At 36.1% G+C, this 24,525-nt stretch overlaps 1 protein-coding gene across 4 annotated transcripts in view; it reads left to right on the plus strand.

The window, feature by feature from the left end:
• Positions 1-24,525, plus strand: part of CNKSR2 (connector enhancer of kinase suppressor of Ras 2) — a 211,849-nt gene that overhangs the window by 101,471 nt on the left and 85,853 nt on the right. For 2 of the 4 annotated variants that reach the window (XM_061988583.1, XM_061988584.1), the window contains exons 9-10: positions 13,565-13,711; positions 22,660-22,793. In XM_061988583.1, the coding sequence (XP_061844567.1) occupies positions 13,565-13,711; positions 22,660-22,793 (281 nt within the window). The remainder of the gene's footprint in view (positions 1-13,564; positions 13,712-22,659; positions 22,794-24,525) is intronic. The other 2 variants (XM_061988585.1, XM_061988586.1) reach the window with 1 other exon arrangement.

Consider the following 24,525-nt stretch of genomic DNA (forward strand, 5'->3'; position numbering starts at 1 on the left):
AATTCTTATAAATATAAAACCAGTAAGATTAAGCCTGAAGTCATTGAAATCTTAATGTTTAGAAAATTGTCTTTTAAATTGTGGTTTATTAAAGTTTGCTAGCTATATGGATCTTCTGTGTCAATTTTTCCTTACAGAATAGATTTTTTTTTATATAGCTTTGAAACTGAAAAGCATTGCTTCTCCATTAAAATGAAAAAGATTTAGGCACTATCTTCTCTTAAACTTCCCTGTAAATTCTATCCTTAGTCAGTAAAAGTCTGTCTGTCTAAAATATTTCCGAAGTAAACCAAAGAAAAGTCATTTAGGCGATTCAGTGTTTGCATTGTGTTGCAGAACTCGTGTTTCTGCCCATATATAATTCAAGAATGTATTTTGCCTCAAGATAGTCCTCCTTTTAACCAACTGAAAGTGCAGGAAACAATATTATTGCTTACATGAATTATTACTGTTAACAGTACTCTTTCTGTTTGCATCAGTAGGACAGCAGTAGAGAAGATACTCCAAGCAGAAAACGGGGATATATAGACTCTGAATGATGTAGGATTTTGAATAACAGGCCTTTCTTGTGTAACCTCCAGTGCATAGTTTCTTTATTTTTGGCACATTGCATATACTTCTATATAATAGAAATATGATAGATGAATATAGTCAGTTACCAATCTGTTTAATGTAGAAACTGGTATGTTTAATGCCTTTCACACTTAAAAGTTACTGTTGGAATTGGATTTTTTTGTTTGTGTAGGATGTAGATAAAACCTAGTTTTTGTTTGGCATGTTCCATACTGTGGAAACTACTATGGGCTTTTGTAGGCCAAGCCAAGTCCACATAAATGAGTTGCTGGAGTTCTTTTTGTATTTAGAGTACAAAAAATTTGAGGAGCTTTTTCTAAAATTCCTTTGAAACAAGACCACATCTTGTTCTTGTATGAGAATAAATACTTAAGGATATGGTACCTTTCTAGATCCTTACCCTAATTTAATCTTTTCTTAGAAGAAGTAAGGAACGAGTTTTTAAGATTCACAGTACAATTAGTGAGAAGAGTTCAACTTCCACAGAACCTCCTAGGGTTTTTGGGAATCTAGCAAATTCCAGCTGGTAGGAAATATTGAACTTGAAGTGTGTGTGAATTTCTGGAATGTATGCATCCAAAATGGAGTTTGCAGTAGATGTCTTCTTATTTTTGGCACTTTAGTGATTGTCCCCCTTGTACTTAGTAATGGTAAGGCCACACCTGTGTTCAATTTTTGTCCCCTCACTGTAAGAACATTGAGGTGCTGAAGCATGTCCAGAGATGGGCAACGAAGCTAGTGAAGGGTCTAAAGAACAAGTCTGGTGAGGAGTGGCTGAGGCAACTGGGGATGTTTAGTCTGGAGAAGAGGAGGCTGGGGGGAGAAATGATCACCCTCTACAGCTACCTGAAAGGAGGTTGTAGGAACACGGGATTGGTCTCTTTTCACAGGTAATGAATGATAGGACAAGAGGAAATGGCCTCAAGTTGCACCAGGGGAGATTTAGATTGGTGATCAAGAAGAACTTTTTCAATGAGAGGTTTGTTAAGCACTGGCACAGGCTGCCCAGGGAGGTGGTGGAGTTACCATCCATGGAGGTATTTCAAAGATATGTAGATGAGATGCTGAGGGACATGGTTTAGTGATGGATTTGGCAGTGTGAGATTAGTGGTTGGCCTTAATGATTTTAAAGGTCTTTTCCAACTGAAATGATTCTATAATTCTCTTTTGGAAAAACAAAGCAAAATATCCATAAGTATAAAAATGATCTGTTTCAGATCCAAAATAGGATATTTTGAACACAGATATTTCATTTAAGGCATTATTAATTTGACTTTGAAGGAAATGGTATTTCTAAAGAAACTCAGTGGGAATGAGGGTTGGAAGAGTTTAAATTAATTAAATGTTTGGCACCTCATACAAAGACTTCTGAGAGCACTATCTTTCATTTAAAAAAATAGTTTTATTCTCTTATGATGCTTCATTACACAACAAAACAGTGCAGCAAGATGATAAAAGTTCAAAAGAAATATGCCTCATGCTCAGATTCTGTTGCTGTCATGCATGTGCTTTTATGGAAAGGGAGATGAGTAATAGCTCCCAAATCATGATTATAGTCCTTTTCAAATCCTTGGGCTTCCTGTGTTTATAATGGTTTGGTAAATGTTAACACAGATATATTATTTTAAAGGTAGGTGGGATTTACATCTAAAAGCTTTTCAGATCTACTCAGAAATGTTAATAGCAGTCTTGATGGAAGTAACCCTAGTTCTCTGAAGGACTCTGTCCTGAACTCGGTAGTTTGTCAGGATATGAGGACCGTACTTTGATTTTTACATATGTAGTCTGTCCTCTGTTTCAAAATATCAGTTTAATTCTTTATTCTTTCTTTACAGTCTCCATAAGTGTTGTGTAATACTGGTAAAGGAACTAAATTGCCATGGTTCAAAATGAAGAAACTTTTTGTGAATTTCCAATTCTCTTTAGCATAGAATTTGTGTTGAGATTGTATGGTGTTATTTCTTATCTCTTTTCTACATAGATGTGCAAATACACACAGAAATATTTTATATCCTTTATAGCAGGGAAGCAAGATATTGCAGGAATCAAATGTGTGAGGGAAGATGATATTTTGTTTCCCCGTGGTGAGTGCAAATGTTTTTACATGAGTATAAATGAAAAAGAGAAACAATTTGACAAATTTGACAAATGCAGATGAATTATGTTGTACTTTCCAAGAAATAATTCTCCAGGGAGAAAGGATTCTCAAGTACTCTGAAGAAGAGGTAGGAGTTAGTTTTTTAAGAAGTTAGGAAACTGTATGTGTGTGTATGTAGATAGATTTAATTGTAGTTTTCCGCAGCTTTTTTTTCAAAAAATAGTAAATACTTGGGAGAAAAAAATAAAGGGAGGTCATTGGTAACAACTCCATGGGTAAGGTATCTCTGCTTTGAGAGCTGCCTCATTCGGATTTGGAGTTTGAATGGCAAGGGCTCTTCTGATATTTCTGCAGCACAAATGCTGAATACTCTTCTCCATGGAATTTGTTTTTCATTGATTCCTGGGCCTTGGCATACTGTATCAATGTGTGCATCTACTTGCACACTGCCACAACAAATCAGCTAACAAAGAAGTCTTTGTCACATCTGTGATAGAGCTGCATAAGCTTGGCCAGCACACGATGCTTTGTGTTTCTGCCAAACTTTAAATAATTTCACTTTGTTCATTCCACATGGAATGTTCATTCTTAACTACACACCTGTGTCACCAGCCAGCAGAACTGGTTTAGTTGCAGTGGAAAGCCATGCTGTGCTGCCTCTCAGCAGCTACCTGTATCCTAAATGATAACAGAGCTTAACTATGTGAGTGCATCTACCACTAATTAAAGTCAGCCCTTTTGGATTAGCTGAAAGCATTAAAACCTAATCTACTGTGCCACAAAATGAAAAAGAAATACTGACAGTGTCACTCATAAGTCACAAATGGTGGTAGGAACTGCTCCTTAACAGCCTCAGGCTTTGTGAGTGACAGGTTTGGTTCTAGGCACTGATACCCCATTTTCAGTGTGCCCTTCAATCTTTGCTCCAGAGCACCTGATCCTGACCTTATACTGCAGATATGGTGCACTGCAGCGCTCAAAGAATATGTAGTGGACATTTTAAGCCTCGTCTGTGGGACTGGTACACTATCAATGGAGCAGTTAAGTACTAACAAGTTCAGATTACTGTAGGAGTACTTTCAGGAAAAAAACTGGTGTAACAGGAGACTCTCATCCTCTCATCTAACTGGGACATGAGTTCAGTGACCATACACTGTATTTCTAGAAGTGTTCCCTGACAGCTGATTGTGGTCTTGGCCACCTAGTGTCATTTGCTGTAACCCACAGCTCACTCAGATTTATGGTTTTTTATTTTTATTTTTTTTCTGTCCTGACTGTAACCCAGAATGGACAGCTCTATTGTCACTGAGCCCTGATAGTTACTCACGTGATTAGATGAACATACATGAATAAGCATTCAGCAAGCTGTTGAGTTCTTCTATTATTTATCTTTGAGGGGGGAAAAAGTTATTTTGTAATTGGTGACATAGACTGCTCTGCATGGCACTGACAGCAGTTTGGGAATACACATGTGGGCTGACTTGGAAGGCACCAATGTCTCTTCTAGAAGCAGGGTAATTGTAGCAAGAATTCTGCAGCAATACCAGCTGACTTTTTCTGTGGACATCATTGGTAGGCCTTCATAGTTTCACCACTGATGACAGCAAAGTTCATAGCAAAATCAACTGTTTTTATACAAGCTATACTTAGGACCATACTCCCGACAGTGTATGTGCTAAAAACTGCTGCAGTATTCTGTGGAGTATTCTTGGGATCTAATTGTTAAATTCATCTTTCTGCATGGAACATACTGGAATATGATGCATTTAAATTTATTTTGTACAAGTTATTTATATTTTGCTTTTTTTTCCCCTATGTAGTAGTATTGCTATAGGAAAAAACATCCTCTAAGAAGTGCTGTAGATGGTATTAATATTTCCAACAGAAAGATTGAAAGACAATGTGCCACCAGACACTTTTTGTTTGTATTCCAGATAAAAATTATTTTCATAATCTCACAGTAGTTATTACTGACTACTAATCTTGGTACAATCTGTATTTGCAGACAATTTAAATTACAGTGTAAACAGTATGTTCTTGATAGTGAGAATACTGTAAGTTCTACAGCTGAAATGATACTTTCAAGATGTCTTAGTATTTGATGTGTGAAATACATGATTAGAGCATGTGTTTTATGCTCAGATATGGGATAAGCAGAGTTGAAATTTTTAATTTTTAACTATATTGATGTCTGTATAACAGAATATATTACTTTTTGTCTCTTAAGAGTGAGTTAAAAGGCTTGCTGATATTGTAAGTTCACTTATTTTTATTTGGAAAGGAAGGCAAGTGTTAATCTGATTTTTTTTAAGATTGCTGAAAACTGAAGTATACTGTAGAGAAAGAGATGAAAGGTAAGGAGAGATGTCTTCAGAATTGTGCAAATTAGTTGGCTGATACTACAGTTGTGTGCAGCCTGGACTGCAATAGGGTTAGGATTCAATAGTTTTGAATACCTTTGTGCAGATTTTCAGGTTCCAGCCTAATCTTGTCAAGTCATTATCTTATTCTGATGAAATTAGAAAGCATTTGTGAGGAAGCATGAGTTGATGATTTTTGCTTTAAAAGTAGATCAAAACAGTAAGTAAAGCAAGTTATGAAGGAAGAAAAAATAAAGCAGGGAAACCTATGCCGGATTTGAGTAGATGTACTCTCAAAAAAACCCTCAGTATTGGCCTAGAACAATGCAGTGGCTTGAACACTGTCCATTGTTGGGCTGATTATTTTAATAGCAGTAAAAAGAAACAAAAAATGAAAGAGCTCTTATGGCTAAATAATTACTGCTTTATTATGACAATTTATTTTAACTTCCTATCCCTGCCCTTCCTTTATGTGATCGCAGAATCACAGATGCTACATAAGTTTTCTGTTTACTTAAAGGCTTTTTAGTTAGAAGTGTTTTTTCAGTTTACTTGATTATTAGTGACCTTTAAGATTTTATTTTTTTAATTTCTTTGGACACACGTTAATTAATTTTCACTGTATTAATTCAGTCTCAAGAAACCTCTATTTCAGGGACAGCAGCACTAGTGACAAAAGTAACTGAAGATCCCAGGTATTTTATTTATACATTGAAAAAGAGATGCAGGTTAAAGACTGTTGGAAATACTGACTTACTGGAGTAGTTCTAAAACACTAAGTTGTGATAATGTAAATTTAATCTGAAATGAAACTATTTATATACATATATATGCATATATGTTTATATGTATTTATTGTTTTTTCCAGAACAACCATTTAATGAATTTAAATATGATAATGTGATGCATACATACACACACACACACCTCAAATTCCCATTGTGAGGTGAAGCACATAGCGACACAAATAAGTTACTGTAAGGCAAAGGTAGCTTTGCTGGGTTATTATTTCAGGGTCACTTCCAAGGAGCACATTCCTTATGCTGTGTAAAATATGGAGAACTTTACTATTTCCTTCCCCTGAGGAAGGATGAAGCCACCCACATCCAATACTGCAGCTTAATCCATGAGAAACTAGGGTGTGATTCTGTTTGCCTAAACCCTGCCTGAGCCCTCAGCTCATACCACCAACTCTCTGTGTCTGCTTAGACGTTTATCAACACTAAAATTTCTTTAGCACTCATCTACGGCCACCCTGGGATTCTGGAATTCCTCTTCCCTGGCAGTGGAGATCTGTCTATCACTGTGATCCCCACTGAAATTGAGGTAGGCACCTGTGCTCTCCATACGTTCCCTGGAAGTTCCTGAAAATGAGACCAAGTGAGGACTCTAATGATAGCACCTTTATTCATAGTAGTTTAATATCTGTGGCCTTGCAAAAGAAGGGCTAGGGCCTGCTCATCACAATGTAACTTTCCTGCAACATACATAGCATTTGATTTGCATTTTTATTATACAAAGAAGTGGTCAGTGGGAACTGGGACTAGAACCTTCGTTTCCCTGCTCCCAATACAGAGACCTGATGGTTTCTTGCCTGTTATATGACTGGGCTTCATACTCACGTATTCCCATCAGCACAGTGCTTTGCTTTCAGGAGGGCCTTTAACCTGAAGTTATGCATGTTTAGGTGCCTGAGACATCCCTCTAGGGTTTGAAGGACTTGAGTTTAGTCCCTCTGAAGCTAAATGATGCTGAGATGCATATTCCACAAGCAGATGAAAGGCTGTATGAAAAACTTTCAAATTTCCCATACCTGTCTCTTTGGATTATCTGTACTCCTGATTGAAGAGACAAATACCTTAAAGCCACTGCACTGGAGGCAGACAGTCCTTATCAAGGGAGAGAGAATGCTTCAAATTTCAGAGGTACACCAAATATGAGTATACAGAAATCAACCCCATTCTTTAGAACCATATTCTGAAATATGGAAATTAAACATTTTTTCCATTACGTCTGTAAAATAGGATATAACCAGAGTCTTTGCTGTCCACAACAAACATACTCATTTATTTGTTCTAGGTTGTTGCTAACAATGACTCAAAAGCAAAACAGTGAGGTAGCTCTGAACTGAAGGTTGATTGTATCAGTGAAAAGTGAAAGGCAAGCAGTTATTAAACAGTGTCCAAGCTTCAATACAGAATTGATTCTGTGTCCCTGAATAATTCAAGTTTCAGTTTTCCCCATGAATAAAATGGTGCTTGTCTCCATTACCAAAATGGTCCGTAGTTATGTTACTAACGTTTGTGAAGTTTGTTGAATTATGGTAGAACTGAGCTGCATAAATATCTAGAAGGAACGCAGTAATAAAATTGGTCAGAAGTTATGCTCTGGGTCAGGTACATTTTCTGAAGGAGGCTATGATTAGAGCAGCTAAATGAGAAGCAACAACTTCTATATTCAGCTCACAATTTGGGTCCTAACTTAGTTTATTCTTGGTAATGTCTCCTAATTGTGAGCTTTAGTTTACATAGCCAAAAAATGAATATAAAAATTATTTATTTCATACTTCGATGGTAGTAAACAAAAGATTTTAGTGAAACATGAGGATTTACTCTAGTAAAAGATGTGATTTCCTCAGTGTACTTTACGTACAAACTGTGTTATTGTGACTTTGGATGGTGATACAGTACAATGTTATCAGTGACATTTTAGGGATGCACAGAACTCACTAACATTGTTTTAAACCGCATTTATTTAAATAATATAGCCACGATACTCTTTAATTAGAAGTATAGCATATGCTATTATTAACCTCTCCTTTTTGAGAGAAAACTGTTATGTAAGTGGTGATGTTCATTATCACACTAGCTTAAGAAGCTGGATAAATCCCTGAAAGGCATCTGCTAGTCTCCTGACGTTGCTCCTCCTACTGCACACAGATACAGCTTTCATCTCTGTGGTAGGCAAGTTTTAAACACCCTCCTGTGGTTTCCCTATCCAATAATGCTTTCTGGAGGCAGAAGACCTGTGGCTTTCCATTATTTGTTGGCCTTTTCAGGCATCCGCAGCTGGGGGAAGGGAAGGAGATGCTTGCTACTAGCATATTTGTTTTATAAGGCTGCCAGCTGACCATCTCATTTCTGGCCGGTGTTCTTGAACTCAATCTGTTAATTTAACAGCATGATGCCAGATAGTTACTTGTTAGATCCTGACTTGATTAACAACATGCTAGGTTTGACAGACAGTGAAGTGCAATGTTGGGGTTTTTTTTTCTTATGTGCTAATTTTTATTTCTCAAATGCAAGATGAGTGATAAATGCAGAAGTTCTTAAAAACATCCCCATTTCTTCAGATGAATACACTTTCTTCCTAGAAATTCTAATTTTAGCTAAAAAAATGAGTAAAAGCTTGAAATAGTTGATAAGTCAAAGAGCTCTGGCTGGATGCCACTTACAGCATGCAACATTGAAAGACTAAGAATTTTTATTATCTCCCCAATCCAGTAACTTTTTTGAATTAGGCACTGGAGTGGATTTTGCATATATGCTTAGATAGAAAATTGCACATAGTTTTGCAGGTTATATTTAGCAGGAAGAAGCTACTTTTCCTTCAAAAGTGTAGAGATATTACTACTTTTCTCTTTTGCAGATCTGCAAGTCAGGAAAGAATTACTGTGACTGGGGAAAAAAGTACCCAAAGAGTTTTATTTTTGTGGAAGCAGAAACCTCTCATTAACTTTCGTGGGACTCTGGTGATCCTTTGAACAGGAATACCCTTGTAAAAATACAGACTCTGTTCTATTTGTCATTTGACTATAATCTTACCCTCTAGACAATGTAGTTTCAATGTGTATTAGATTTGCACACTGCTTTTAAATAATGCAGCTGTTCTGTGGTTTCTTTGGGATACATATGCTATATTTTTCAGAATGTAGGTTGTTTAGTACTGGATCTTGTAGCATCCTAAAAATACTTGGTTTAGGTCCATCCAATTGTATTTGAGCTGCTTGCACGTTAATATTTTACAGAGCTCCTCTATGGCTCATAACATACACAGTACCTACAGAAATCAGGAATGAGCACAGGAGTTTGGGAATGCTGTCATGGGTGCAGCTGTGTGGGGAAAAAAAAAAAAAAAAGAATGAATGGTAATGCTTACTTTCAGAAAAGGGGAAGATAACTACCAATTTTCCACGCTTGTCATAATGGGAGCAATAAATTCATCGGGGGGGAAAGAAAAGGTCATTACTTTTAATAGTTTAAAATGTTAAAGCTCTTGGCAATTTAGAATAAGCATTCAAAAATAAAAGTTCAGTTTCAGGCCATTGTAGTATTGTCATCCAGATGTGCTTCCTGCAAGCCAAAGAAACTTAGGTCTTTTCAATATGTCTCATCTTGCTTTGGGGCATTTTTTTTCCCCCAAGTGGTGTCTGGGGAATTCCTGGTAACTCCTTGGTACTCCCTGGTATGCTTTCCGCTCTTCAGGGTAGTGGACATTGCAGATTGTGGACAAGCCAGTGGGAAGCAAAGGAAAGAGGCAGAAGAGATGAGGAGGATGTGTCAGAGATGGATGCAGCTGCACAGGGCTCCCATCTGCCCATCTTGCCTTGATGAAGCAATCTGAGTGGCCCTAAATGTCTCTGAAGCACTTTGATGAGGCTTCTCAGCCTGGCCACAACCTCTGGGTACGCAGTAGCAGGATGAGATGAGAAATTCGGAGATGGCTTGCTACTGATGTGACAAACTCCTTGCCTGCAAGATAACTTCTCTTAGCGCAGAGCATTGCCCTACCCTTCTCGTGCCAGCTCCCAGCAGTGCTGTTCATCTGGCCTTGGAGTATCAGTCCTTAGGTTGCATAGACAAGGACTCTCCTGTCTATCCCTCCTTCACCTTGACAATAGACTTCTCCACTAAAGGTACTGTGATCTCCTTGGTAGAAACAGCTCAGCACAACTCCTCAGGGCACCCTGTAGTGCTCACTTGCTCTCCTCTTCTTTCCCTAATTTCACTGCATGCCAGTACTCATCTTCCCTTGCTACTACTTGAGCCCATAGTCTTCCTCCTCCTTGCTCATCAAAAACACCCTGTGGCCTGTCCTACTACAAGCTCCACCTTTCCACGAGGTGCCCTGTGCTCCCTTGGGTACTCAGGCCTACACCCATGCAGTAAGCATGCTTTCCCTCTCCCAGACCTCCCAGTATTACCCAGGGACCAGCTGTATTGTGTCTGTGCACAGCACCCAATCCATGATCTGCCTTCTTCTGCCTTTGACTTTCCCTTTGCTAGGCCACAAGCTGCACTGGCAGCCAGGAGTAATTCAGATGCAGCACAGTAAAATCCAGTGCTGGGTTTAGAAACTTCTCCCATCTACCGCTTGTTGATGGCCCTTAGTTTTAAAAATGTGAATTTATTTTAAAGCAAGCTACAGTAACTTGCTTGGTCCTTAGAAATGAATACCTCATCAGCATAGAACACTGTTTTAAAAATTAATTGAGTTGTTTTAATGTAAGTAGAGTTGTCTGCTAGTAAAGTCTTTTTTACTTTCCTATTGAATTTCCAACCAGTAATGAAACTTTCCTATTACTGTCTATTTTTGCAGTACATGGGCAGGATAAAGGATATGGTAGGGACTTTGAAAGCTCTGCCCAAAAATTTGATGATTAGAAGTTGAGAATTGGTAACTGTGGTGGTAATGAGAAAGGGGAAGATCCTGAGGTGATATTGGAGAGAATAAATTCAACTCACTCTTAAAAGGAAGTGTAGATTACATATCACTAAAGTAGATTTCTGGAAAACAATTTTCAGTTCCATATATATTCACTGCCTTTCCGTCTTTCCATTCTGACCTCCTCAAATAAGATTGCTCCTGTTTAGTCTGTGTCAATATGAATTTTGATGGGATCTAAACTGTGTGGGAACTGAAAAGCATGCCTCTTATGGGAAGATCAGTTTCCTTCAATATGTTGTTGACAGCCTCTTATATGACATGTTCCTTTTAGGTCAATTTAGTAATTTCTGTTCAAAAGATGAAAAGACACTAAGGACTGTCTGAAGCAGTCAGTCGGGGAACCAAGTAAAAGCAGAGAATGAATTTCATTTGAAATTTATAGTAAACTCAGGATTTTCCTGTGAAAAAATAACTTAAATTATTTATATTCATGAGCTTTCAAATTAAATACATCAGATTTAGGGCTTTGAAGTGATTTTTTTTCTTTAATCCCCCTAACACTTATAAAGAATCTAGATAATCTCCCGTTTATTGCCATGCAAGGCAGAGTTGAAATACACTATACAGTTTATCTCTGCAAAGTATTAATGTAAATTTTAAATATTTTTAAAACTGCTAGCATAACCCAGTTTTATTTATATTCATCTGGCTATTTCAGTGAGAAACAGATGGCTTTAAAACACAGTTTTCACATAGGGCATCCTAACAACTGAAAAGGCAAGAATTTTACTTACTCCTTAAATGCGGCCACATCATATTCTCTCCAAGGCTTCCTGTCCTGCTTTATTCAGCAGAAGAATTCCTCTACAGAAATCTGTCTTCAGTTGTCACATTAGGGAATTAAAGTGTGCAGTAGCTTACATACAGGGATAATTTACATGAACTGTAGGCCTCTAATTCCTTCTTTTGGGTAGCAAATAAAACCTTGCATGTGGGGAATATATTGTTTCTAAGCAGTGGTGAAAATCTCTCCAAGTAGGAAAATAGTATTGTAAATAGCAAGTTTTGGGTTTGTTTTTTTTTTTTTTTAATGAAATTGTAATATTAAGATACAAAGCTTGGACTTACAGAGGCTTGGTTTAGATACTGTTGAAACGGAATGGAGACTTCATCAAGTTGTGCCATATGGCTAGTACATTGGACTGAAAATAAGACTTTCAGCATGCTTGAAAGTTTTCTGTGGAAGTTGGAAGATACTCCATAGAGATTCATGTTATTGACACCCTGTTTCTTTGTTTACAATAATATTACCATAGTAGTGCATCTTGGATATAATGAACTTTGCTGTGGTGAAAACAGGAGAGGTAGGTTCACAGTAGTTGAGGAAGAGCAGTGAAATTTGAACAGTATCTGTTAATCTCGAGTTGTTGGTGGGCATTAGTGTTGGCTTAAGTGACATGCTTGTATGGGAGTATTGGCTTTCTAAAGTGATATTAAGGAAACAGTGAGTTTTGGTGTAATAGAGAATAAGGTGAAAAATAAGTAGCTACAACCTATCTTGCTTAAACTTAGGTGATAAATATTTATTTGTGTCATATTGCACTATACCAATAACTGGGAGCATCTTCATTCTCTTTGTTCATGTTGCCTATTTTTTTTCTTTTTTCAAAGACATTGACATGATATGGAGGAACCTTTTTACAAGAATGTTACCTCAGCACTTCAATGTTCTAGATTTTTTTTCAGTAAGAATTTCATTTCTCAATTGGATATTTTTCTTGCTCGCATTTATCTTGTATAAGTTGTGAAAGCATTAAAAGGTTTGTTACTGTGATGCTTTAAACATCAGGAAAAATTACTTGTTTGTTTAGGGGGAGAGAGAGGGAAAAAGGTAGAAAAGCTGTCAAGCTTACAGAAATAATCACTTTCTAAGTCTAACAGACCAAGGTTTTCATGGGATGTATGAATCTGTCTGTTGCCACTCTAGATGCCAAACTTTACAATGCAGGGATTGAATACCTTAAAGCATTTCAAGATAGATGCCTCAAAGAAGGCATTATTTAGACTGAAAAACACTGTCATGAGTTGTACTGTTTTAATATTTGAGGTAGTTTTTTCAAAAAGATGTAAATTATTCAGAAAGTTCTGTTCTGCATTTGTAAATAAGGACTTGATGCTTTCCATGTTAGTCAAGTTATTGATTTTAGAATATTTCAAAATGCTGTAATTCGGAAAATTTTACTTTGGCTAATACTTAGGTAATGGCTAGACTACATTTTCTGTTATTAATTTACTCTGTTTATTTCTGAAATCATCACAGAACAGTATTATTTAAAAAAAAAAACCCGAAGCCCTTGTGATTCTGTTTTTACTTTTACAGTAGTGTGAAGAGTAGAAGATTTTCCTGAACAGATTTGTGTTTGCATAAGCTGCTAGGGGTAAAGTTAGTAGGACTACGTGTTGTTAGTGGACTTTAAGTAGTACCCATGCATAACAAAATGCTCCATTTTGAATTGAACTGTCAGTGCAGAAGTCAGGGCTTTTTAACTTTCTAGTCTCTAAAGTCTATATACCAGAGCTAATTCTGAAAATACTTTGAGATCTAATTGTGCATTTACAGTGGAGTAACTGTAGTTTATTAATTCTAAAACCTAAATTATGCATATCCATCTTAATGCATTATAATAATTCTTTGAGTTGACATGATTTTTATGCAGTAATTTATTTTTTACATTTCTAGAGTTGATCTCCTTTAAAATATATTTACACTCCTATTATGTTATTTTACTAATCTTATTTAAAAAGGGAACATTACATATTGACTACTGTACCTCAATTTTTTTGTAATGATTTTACTGGTTACCAGGTGGGGTGGCAGTTGAAAAATTTGGTGAATGCACTACGAGAGGATCCGAGTGGTGTTATCTTAACTTTGAAAAAGCGACCTCAGAGCATGCTTACCTCAGCACCAGCTTTACTGAAAAATATGAGATGGAAACCCCTTGCTCTGCAGGTAATGAAGCTTAATCATAAGTCATACACCATCATTTTAACTATAGATTATCTCAATGATGCTTTATTGTGCTTCATCTCAGCAGCATATGGATTTACTCTTGTATACTTTGAAAAATTGTTTCTGAAATGATTTCTCTGCAGTTTGTTCTCATAGGTTCAGTTGAAATCAAACCTGTTAGTATAAATTTTCAAAGTTAAGAAGTATTTATCCCAGTGTTTTACAGTGCAGAAAAGTACCCCTTGATAACTTCTCTAGCCAAAGGAAAACACATATACATCAAAATCTGATAAATGTTAGTTTCTCTTCTTGTCAAGCTCTCAGTGCAGTAGAAGCTCAAAGAAAGAGGGGAGAAACAGATCTTGAGTTCTCAATTTGAGATCTCATATTTGATTGATCCATGGAGTTACATAAAAAATTGTAAGATGGTTTTATTCAAGAAACCACTTGACCATCAAAATTTCCGCATATAACTGAAATCATATTCACGTGAAAGTTTTCCTTGAGATTGAACTCTTGCTCTTAAGGAGAAGTAGCATAGATGTCCAGATGGACCGTTCATTTTAGTAAGCCTGCAATGTGCTGAAAACCATGGAATAGTTTCATTAAAGCTTTTGTGTTTCACATTAGGATAAAATGTCACTGTGATGGATTACTCTAGAAAATAAAAGTTATGTCTAGACTGATGAAAGCATGTAACCAACAGATGGAACTGACAAATAATCCTTTTTTTCATTCAGTTCAGATAGAGAAATGTTTGGGAATTTATTTTCTTTGCATAAAGAATTCATTCTTTGGGGCATTTTTATTTCTCAATAAAAAGTCTAATTTTAAATTAAGTGTATTGGAAGGAGAAAGGACTTCTGCAAAATTCAGGCAAAAGGAACATGAGATAGGGAAATGCCACTGCCAATATCTGTGGTCTTTGATATTTAAAATATTAACAGATTCATAAAAATAACTAAGATCATGAAGAACTTCATTCAAATATGTGTGTATACATATATATATATATATATGTATATGTGAAAAATACAATGGTTAAATGCATCACTGTCTTTGAAACTGCGTAAGTTTTTAAATGATTGAGATGTCTTGGTCTTTCAGATATAAAAAACTGACTAGATATGGGACAAAAAAAATTTTCCACTCAAAATACCTTATTAGCATCTAAACATAAAATTTCAAATGTGTATGCATGATATGGGTGTATGAATGTCCGTACTTGAAGGCTGCACTTTTATCTTTTTTTTAGCTTTTGTGTGAATATGCATACAAATGAAAAATGCACATCACTGCTTTAAATGGGATCAAATACTTTCAGTTCAAATCCCCTTCGGGTGTGTTTGGTATCTCTTTGGGTGAACTGAGTCATTCTCCTAATGTTCCCTTTTGATTTACTTTATCATTTTTTGCTAGAATAATTACACTGAAGGCCCCACAACAGAAGTTTCTGACATGGGCCATTGATGCAGATGGTAGCAAATAAGCAATTAATTCAAGACCCTCCAAAAGGGTGGGAAGAAATTGGTCAGAAACTGATTTCTACCATTTAAACTCTGTCAAGGAGGAAAGTGACGATTGCTGTCATCCTTTTACAGTGAATGCAGTTATGAGCTAAAGTTGTGAACCTACTTGAACCTTCACACTCACTTCCAGAAACAAAAGTCCAGTCATCTTCTAGTGTGAATTATTTGACTCTGATTTACATCTCAGCACCTTTAATTCAATACAGATACTAGGATGTTATTTAACTGATCTAACTTTAAATATCTTCTACATGCATATCTACATATTCAGGTTTCTATTTTTTATTTCCTTTGGCCAGCAAACATACATTAACAGTTACTGGTTCATTCATCTTGACCTATTTAATCCTAATCTGCTTTAGGATGCAGGAAGGTTGGACTATGTGAACTTTCAAGGTCCCTTCCAGTCCTTGACATCCTGTGGTTCTGTGAATGGGACCTTGCAAGTGCCTCTCTCTCTCTGTTTGATGATAGAGGGAGTCTCTTCAGCTAGCTTGAATGTGGATTGTCTATATTAGATAAGATTGACCCTAGTACAGAGGTTTTCTGTACAGACTGGGGGCAGGGGTAATGGGAGTATTGGTTTGGTGTGGGTTTTTTGCTGATAGCATAGAAAATATGAATCTTTTTAAGGCTAATATGAGTACAAATAGAAATACTGTTAAACATTAGAGATATAATTCTGCTATCATGATTGTTCTGATTTTTATCAAACACAACAGCAGGAAAAGACTAGAACCTCACTGAACACTTATGTGTGCAGTATGCACATGCGTGTCTATTGTAATTTATGATTTTAGTGTGAGAAACAACAGGTTTTTTAAGTAGACTGAATGTCAATAAATCTCCAAGGTGAAGACTAACTTTAGGAGCTGCATAATGTGGAGATTTCTGTTAAAGTCAGATGATATTACAGTTTAAATGTAGCCTAAGTGTGAAATCGGTACTGTATGTTTGATTAATAACAAGCAGCAAAAGCAGTTAGATTGCAGTGTAATATTGCAACCATTAAAATGTGAATAAATTGTGTTTAATTAACATAATTTACTTCAAAAAATTCTGAAATAAAAATCTTCAGAAAAACTGTAAATTTTGTGTTTGAAATTGCCCTATGGTTATTCTGAAATTTCTTGTTTTCCTGATTCACGTAAGGGTGCTATTCTGTAATAGAAGCTTGGGAGGTAGTGTGAGAGGGAGGAGGAAGTTGACAGCAAATAGCAAAAAAAAAAAGTACTAAATATGAGAAAAATATTCAAAAGATTCTAGAATAAGATGCAGGGATGAAAACTGAGTTAAATGGGAATAAGGATCTGTGAACTGTCTGCTGTGGTTTTTTTGGTTCTGCAAATTGATTGAACAGATTAAAATGTGGCATGTCGTCCTAACCATATTGCAATGAGTGAGATGGGAAGGTGGAAGTTTGCTTTAATGTCAGAAGGCTGATACAAAAGCAGAGACCAAGTTTTTGTATGCACCCCTCCAGTGAATATGTTTGACAGCTGTTGCAGTGCATGTAGAAGATAAATATTTCAGTTAATTAAATTAAGAGACCCATTTACACTGAGATTTACATTGGGATGTTTTAATTGAGAGTCTTCAGAACATAATTGTAGCTGAAAGTGAATGATATTGAGGCATTATTGGTAAATTACATTCTACTTGTTTAGTCAATAATTGTATGTGGGAACCCAAAGTTTACCGTTTGCAGCTACATAAAAAGCTCGATTTAATTGAGAGATCCTAAATATGACTGTAAGCTGGAAAAGTGCTAGCTGAGTCTACTAGTTCAGATACTGTACAGGTACTACCAGTGTATCAAGCAATTTGTTGTGTGAGTGACAGGGCATCCTGGTAATTAAATTACACCTTCTGGTAACGACATTTTTAAGAGCTTGCTGTCTGCTCTTAGTGATGTAGATTATCTGTATACTAGCCAAACAAACGTTCATGGTGTCTGGGTGTGGAAAACATTTTTAGATCATTCAGATATTAACTGGTTACTAATTGGCATAAATACTTCTTAGAACGTTCAGTAGTTTACTTTGCACAGCTCTTCCTTCACATAAGAGTCTTGCCATGAATGAGGAGTTCAATGTGGTCTACATAATTATTAATTCTTTGGGTTGGTTTTTTTCATTTTGGCAGAAATATGGTTTGTTAATTCTTTTCACAAATAATCTTATGCTTGGAATGAATATGAAAGATTAGGAGAAAGAAAGAAGTATCATTACACATTCTGTGTAGCAGTCTTGAAGGTAATATTGAATAGCTTGAGGTACAGCAAAATAATACAATTAGCCTATGGCTCTACTATGCACCATTACATAATGAGTTTGTATTTACAAGGGCATTAATTCCAGCTCTAAGGTAATTAGTACAGAAAGAATAACATCTTTTTCCCCCCCGCCATGTGTCCTGATTAAAAGAAGTATTGGGTTGGGTTTTTCTTGTTTTCAGTCACATGCTGATTGTCTGTTTTAATATCCATCCGCATCCAACTTCTTGCAGATAACCAAAGTTCTCCCATGATGCATTATGCAATCATGCCTGAATTTGTGAAGTCAAGGGATTTTTCAGCCTGTATTTTTTTACATTTGAAGTAGGCAACTGTGGCCTTGAGGAATTTTGTTGTTGCCCTTGCAGTTTAAGGTATTCGTTAATATGGTGTTGTATAAAGATGTTATGCCTGCAAGACAAATTTTACTACATTTACCCTTCAGTTATTTTCTCTGATTCTCTAATCCATTGTGTCAAAGCTTAGAATAATATTTGAGACTGCAATGTTTGTACTTCTCATTGTTATTGAATGTGGTGAACAGAACAATTAATTTTAACCTTTAATTTTCATTTTTCTTACTTGACATAGAGGTGGCTTAATTATCTTTGAACTCTCCAAGTTTCTGTCTGTTTCAAAACCTAACTTAAATAAATATCCTCTACTCTAGATTGTCTGCTTTATTTCTCCTTTCCACTTTGTGTTGTTTTGGGGAGATTTCAAAGGGAGATTCCCTGAAGTGCTTTTTGAACAAAGGTGGAAGGTTCGATAGAGAAGACTCTCAGAGCATATGAAATTTAAGTTGCTGTCATCATGCTAGCAAGAAGCTAGCTGCAAAGTCCTCCTCTGTCTTCTGGAAAATGCATTGTTAATTAGAAGAAACTTTGTGACTATGGTGTAGAAGACTGTATAATACAGACTTTATCATACAGAAAAGAAGTGGTAGAGCAACATATTGCCTTGCTTCATCTAATTTGGACTACAACCTGCCAGTGTTAGAAAAAACGCTCTTCCTGATGTCAATGAGGCTGGGGACAGGTCCAGCTGCCAGCTACATCATGTGTGTTGACTGGGAAAAAAACCTTTTGACCCCTCTTAAACACTTCATCATGCTCTTCACCAAGCTTATTTAAATGCCACCTTTCGTATATTTAAAATATTTCAATGAACTGTTTTGCATATGATTAAATTCTACTGTTATGAAGCCACCCAACAGCTCAGTCTCTGTAGGTTTTTTCTAACAGATTTTATTTTGGATTATATATGCATCATATCTCCACTATGATCTTCTCAGCTTTTCAGCCTCCTAAGAAGCAATAGCAACAATAAGAAAGTTCTTGTTTTGAGAGAAAATACTACTTTTATTATTTTTATTTTTTTTTCTTACTTGATTATATCACCTCCTTCATTCATCTAGAGACAGTGCTATATACTGTTTTCATAATTTATCATTAGAATTAATGCCCTTACACATTTAATCATTAAATTTAAATAAAATACTAACTTCTCTGCTCTTCAGTTGCTTGTCTTTTAACTACATGAGAACTGGATATTCATTGCAGCACTGTTTAAATGGATTCTGACTGGGATTTCCTACAGAGTATGAATTAGTTATAGCATTTCATTACTTGGTATGATGGTTGGTCCTATAAAAACTTTATTGGAAAAAGTCTGTTCAATAAATTGTCATAACCTTGATCCCATATGAAAAATATATTAGCAGTAAAATCTGTTTTTCTGATGCAAATGCTGTATAAAGATATTACCACTTAAAATTTTATATTGGTTGTGCTTATATTTTTTTAAATTGTATTTCTTTTTTTCTGGAGCAATATTTCTCAAACTGTATACTGCAGCTTCCAAGGGAGTTAATGAAAAGTTCAAAGAGTTTTAAAAAACATGAAAAAGAATTTTAAATAGTATCTATTAAATATTGATTACATTCATTGTTTAGAGAGGAAAAGCAAAAATAATATACTGACTTACAGGGCCGCCCTCTCTGTTCCTTCAGGACTGGGGATGGGAAAACACAATAGGTCCTCATAGCAAGAAGGAAATAGGAAGTGCAGAGCCGAGCAGCTACTGGAGGACAGAGATTTGTCTATGTGCTGTCTGTCAGTACTTACAGGGACTTCTTATTTCCCTGTCTTAGAGAAACCGAGCTGCTGTAAGTAAAGATGGTTGGTTATCTGTTCCATGGCCAAGTGACAATTTGGAAAATGGTCCATAAAGCTTAATGATCCTGAAGGAGAATGGTACATCCAAAATGTTTGAGAAATACTACTCCAAAATGTTTTGAAATATGGATTCTGTGTCTATCATTGTGGGTTAAGATTCACGCAAGATCTTCTGTGGGATGTTTTTGGGGCTATCGCAGTTTTTATATGTAACCTCTAAACTTTTTCTGTCAAGCTATTCCCATGGGTTGAGAATTTGACTTCTTGGACCTAAAATTTTTTTAGTTGTATTGCTGTTTCAGCAATTCCACTTGAACTAGGCAGCCTACCAGAAGGGACTGCACCAAGAAAAAACTCCAGTGCTTGGAAGAGAATGAACTCAATGATAACACAGATCTCTAAGACATCCAATTCAGAAATACTTGAATGGAGTTCTATGTCGGTTTTTTTGTTCAGTGTGCCTATGTATGGTCCACTAAAAGATGGCCATTGAACTGTAGAGTTACATGAGCTGATTTACTTGCAGGTGCACAAATTGACTCAAACTGAATAGTTGAGGTGTCTCTAAATTGCAATGCAAAATACCATGTAGATGCACTATACATGCAATACCATGTATAACTGCAGGTCATGTTCTCAAGGTTCTCTTTTCAACTACGAAGGCCTGAAGACTTTTAATTCTTTATAAATTTAAAGTTGAATTCCTAGAGCACAAGGCGGTAGCAATGCTCTCAGTGTGTTGAGCTACCACCTATTGAAACTATTGAAATTCTTTTACCATGTAGCAGTTCTTACTGAGCTGCTGATTTATTGGTGAAGTGATTGGTGATAATTTTTTAAATTTTTTTAAAACATGGTGACCTGTTTTTAAATTTGGATTTCTTCTCCCTTTTTTTTTTTTTTTCTTTCTAGTTATATAGCTTTTCTGCTTTTGTGGAAATATGCTGAAGAGTTGACTTTGGCAGTATGACCCAAATATGGAAAAGATATGAGACAACCTATTATGTTTTTAGACAATCCTATGGAATTATACTTCCACTTGCACTACACTTTGTTAGAGTTTCTGTCCCCTTCGGACTTCTGGGTGCCCTGGTAAGGCACCCACATTGGCATCCTGCGAGATAACACGATCTTTTGTATTCTCACCAATTAGTGTAATTTCACCTCTAACAGTGACTGACATGGGAACAGTTTGACAGAAACCTTGTACCTTTAGGTAGCTGGATAACTTGTGTTTTTCTGTGGTAGATAAAGACCGTTTCTCCCTATTGTACTCATTGTTTCAATCACCTTGCTGAGCCAAAAGATGAATCAAAATACGCATTTGTCAAAGAGGCACAGACCCCAACCAGTGTCCATTGTCTTCCAGCAACCAGTTCTGGAGGACAAACCGACCTGTATGTCTGGGCTGTGTATTAGCAGGGATCAGTGAAGTTACCCAACAGAATCCTCAGACTTTAGCAAAATAATTTTTTTCAGAAATTAAACCCATATCATTGGTATTTAAGTATTTAAGCCCAGACATTTCACGCTATAACACAAGAGAAATTCTTTACCTGTGTCTCTTAGTCCTCCAGCAGCTGGTCAGGATCACCAGAGACTCATCAACCCATTGTAAGTCCAGATCCGTGTTATACTTGAGCATGATTTATCCTTATGTGACATAAGCCGTAACCTCCTATTGATTGCCACCAGTCTAGTCTCTAGGGCCCCCTTTCCTCTTATCTACCTGTTCAGCAGGTAGAGCAAAGGACTGTCATTTTCCCCAAGTGGAGAAAAGCAATCTATCTACCTACCTTATCTTCCTCTCAGTGCTCCTGCCAGTATTACCCATGAAAAAAACCAGCCTCAGCTTAATAAATGTAGAGTCTGTGACACAAAATTCTTTTGATTTACTATGGCAGTTTAATTCTACAAGCTACTCAGCAAGCCACAAGGTGTACTTGTCATAGTAGTGCAAGGTATCAGAAAGGAAATAACTAACCACATTATATTAGTACGAACATCTATGATTAAAATCTAAATGACAGGGTTTTTGTTTCTCTGAAGGAGGGGTTTGATTTTAGGGATTTTTTTAACCCAATTTTGCCACGGACTTTATTTTTATTTTTGCAGACTGTCTTCTTGTTTTCAGTGATTGTAAAGTCTTTTACCCGTCTGGTTTTGTGTGTGTCTTTCTCCCTCTCTTCCTGTAAATACTGGCAGTCTTTCATTAGCCTGACTACAGAAATACTCATGTTAATTCTAGTGAGTGAGGAAAGAATTTAGCAGCATTACTGTTTACAGGAGATGATTTTATAACATTCAAAAAGAGAAAACTTCTTTCACTTTGTAGCTGTTTGTCTGCAAGGAGTAAACAATTTATTTACCTGTGAGAAAAATGTTACTTTGCAAAGAGTGTGCTCAGGGAAGTGAAGAGTAATAATAATCTCCAGTTTATTCTGTCTCATAGTGCATGTGCTCTGAGGATGCAGAACCTCATTTCACAGCATCTGCAGACATAAACTGAGACTTTTACAGTCAGTTCTTAAGCCACAGAGCAGATGGGGGAGGTGACATTCAATTTAATGCCTACTTACACACCTTTTACTGTAAACACTAGAGCTTATCTTTACAATGTTAGTTTAATTAAAGAATTCACTGGATTTTGTATGTTATTTACTCATTAAGTTTTCACTAGAGGCTCTACTGATTACTATTTTTATGAGCATTGGAAATAGTCTTGCAGTGCTAAAGAGAAAAAGATGTAATCAGCAGAGTCAATTTCATAGGCACAATACATGTCCATTCCTAGATCTATCTCCTTAGCATGAATGATTTTTCAGTCAGTTTAAAAGCAGAGAAAACATTAGAACTGTTAAATATTTCTTCAACTTTCTGAACTACAGAATGTTTGTAGTTTTTTCAAATACAAATGCATAATACATAAGGATAATCTTGATTATTTTTCTCTCTCTTTTGAACCAGCCTCTTATTCCTAGAAGTCCTACGAGCAGTGTTGCTACGCCGTCCAGCACTATCAGCACACCTACAAAAAGAGACAGCTCTGCCCTTCAGGATCTCTACATACCTCCTCCTCCAACAGAACCTTATGTTCCAAGGTAAAAAAAAAATCATTTCAGGTACAATTTAATGTAAGAACATATTTATAAAGTCACTGGCCATTCTGTTCCTACCCATTTATCAGCCTGCCATACGGGATTAGGCTGATAATGCTTAATTTCACAGGTTGTTAAAGGGTAGGTATGCTGAACCAGACCCACAATAATCAGTATCTTGTCTGCAAAACAGTAGCCTTTAGAAAAGAAGATTCAGTATCCTGTTTTGTCAAGTATATCATACTCTATTGGCTCTAATGGTCTCATTCTGTTTCAGAAGAGCAAAAAATATCTGAAACCTTGAATCTCTTAAGTAGGAAAACAGTTAATTTCAGTCCTTTGCCTAATTAATATGATGCAGCAAGGAAGACTGAGCCAAAAGCAAGAAACTTTCAACTTCAGCAAGAGCACTGTTTTGTTCTTTCATAGTGTTTTCATCTTTAGAATATTTTTGATAGTGTTAGAATGAATTTCAGGACTACATTTTAAGGAAGTCACTCTGCTAGATTCTGGAATGTCTGTACTGTTTCCTGTAAATATATCTACTACTCTGACCTGCCACTTGGAACAGGCATTTTCATCTCTTCTTTGTGCTTACTGAGACAGAAAAGCAGCTGATCCTCCTTTCACGTTCATCACCCTACCCTCACATGACCTCAAATGATTCAGTAATTCCATAATGTACACAGATGTTGCTTTCTTAAAATTCTCAGAGAATTATGGCCTGTAAATAATATGGAAGTAGCTACCCAGAGGTCTAGGAATGTGTTTAAGATAAATCAGTATTTTTAAAGCTTCTATCTTCTTAAACACAGGCTAGCATAGAACCAATCAATATATTTTTTAATTACTTCTAGCATTTTTTTTACTTAACCTTCTCAGAACTTCTTAGACTTTCTTACCAGTAACTCTTGTTGCCAATTAATAAGACATATGACCTGATACTGACAAGGCATTCCAGGGGTTTATCTAAGAATAAGGTATATGGCAAATTAAATTGCCTAATGGGGAGGAGAAGTTGTGATTCTATGATAAATTCTTTCTCTTCAGAGATATGAAAAGCCTTCCAGGACAAAAGAGTGACTTTCCACTTCATCATTTAGGTGATGTCATAAGCCTTTTGTGAAGCTGTAAGCTGTGTCCCATGTTCCTTCCTCATCCCTGCCTTGTCTATTACCTGACTTTTTTTTTCCTGAAAAAACTCCTGCCCATTTTGTTTCAAATGTGACGCCTTTAAGGCAGTTGAACTTGCTACCATAATTACTCTAGTATCTGTCTTAAAGTGACAAGGAGACAAACAGAATACATAGTCTAATTCACTGGAGTTTTTTTCCTCTAATTAAATAAAAATGTTGTCAGTGTTGGTCATGACACATGAATTGTTCATAGGGATTGAATGTGCTTTTTGTCTCTCTAGTAACAGTGTTTTGTTATGTCTTTGAAAATATTTTAAGGACATGGTTTTCAGAAAATCCACAGAAAAAAAAAATCAAGTATTTAATTCTAACCCATTAACATAAAAAGCTGCAAAAAGAATCCCCAACCAAAATAGAGTCTTGGGTTTCTCTTTGAATGCAGTAGTTTTATGTTAAAGACCTGCTGGTCATTATACCACCACAAAAGTACTTTTATTTGCTAAGAAGGGCATCCTCTTTTTTCAAGCATTTTTCGTAAATGTTCACTGCTCAGTAGTTTTAGAGTTCTGCTTTACAAATCAAAATAATCAAAGTGTTAT

Source organism: Colius striatus, chromosome 1 (assembly GCF_028858725.1).
Source record: "Colius striatus isolate bColStr4 chromosome 1, bColStr4.1.hap1, whole genome shotgun sequence".
Classification (NCBI taxonomy): Eukaryota; Metazoa; Chordata; class Aves; order Coliiformes; family Coliidae; genus Colius; species Colius striatus.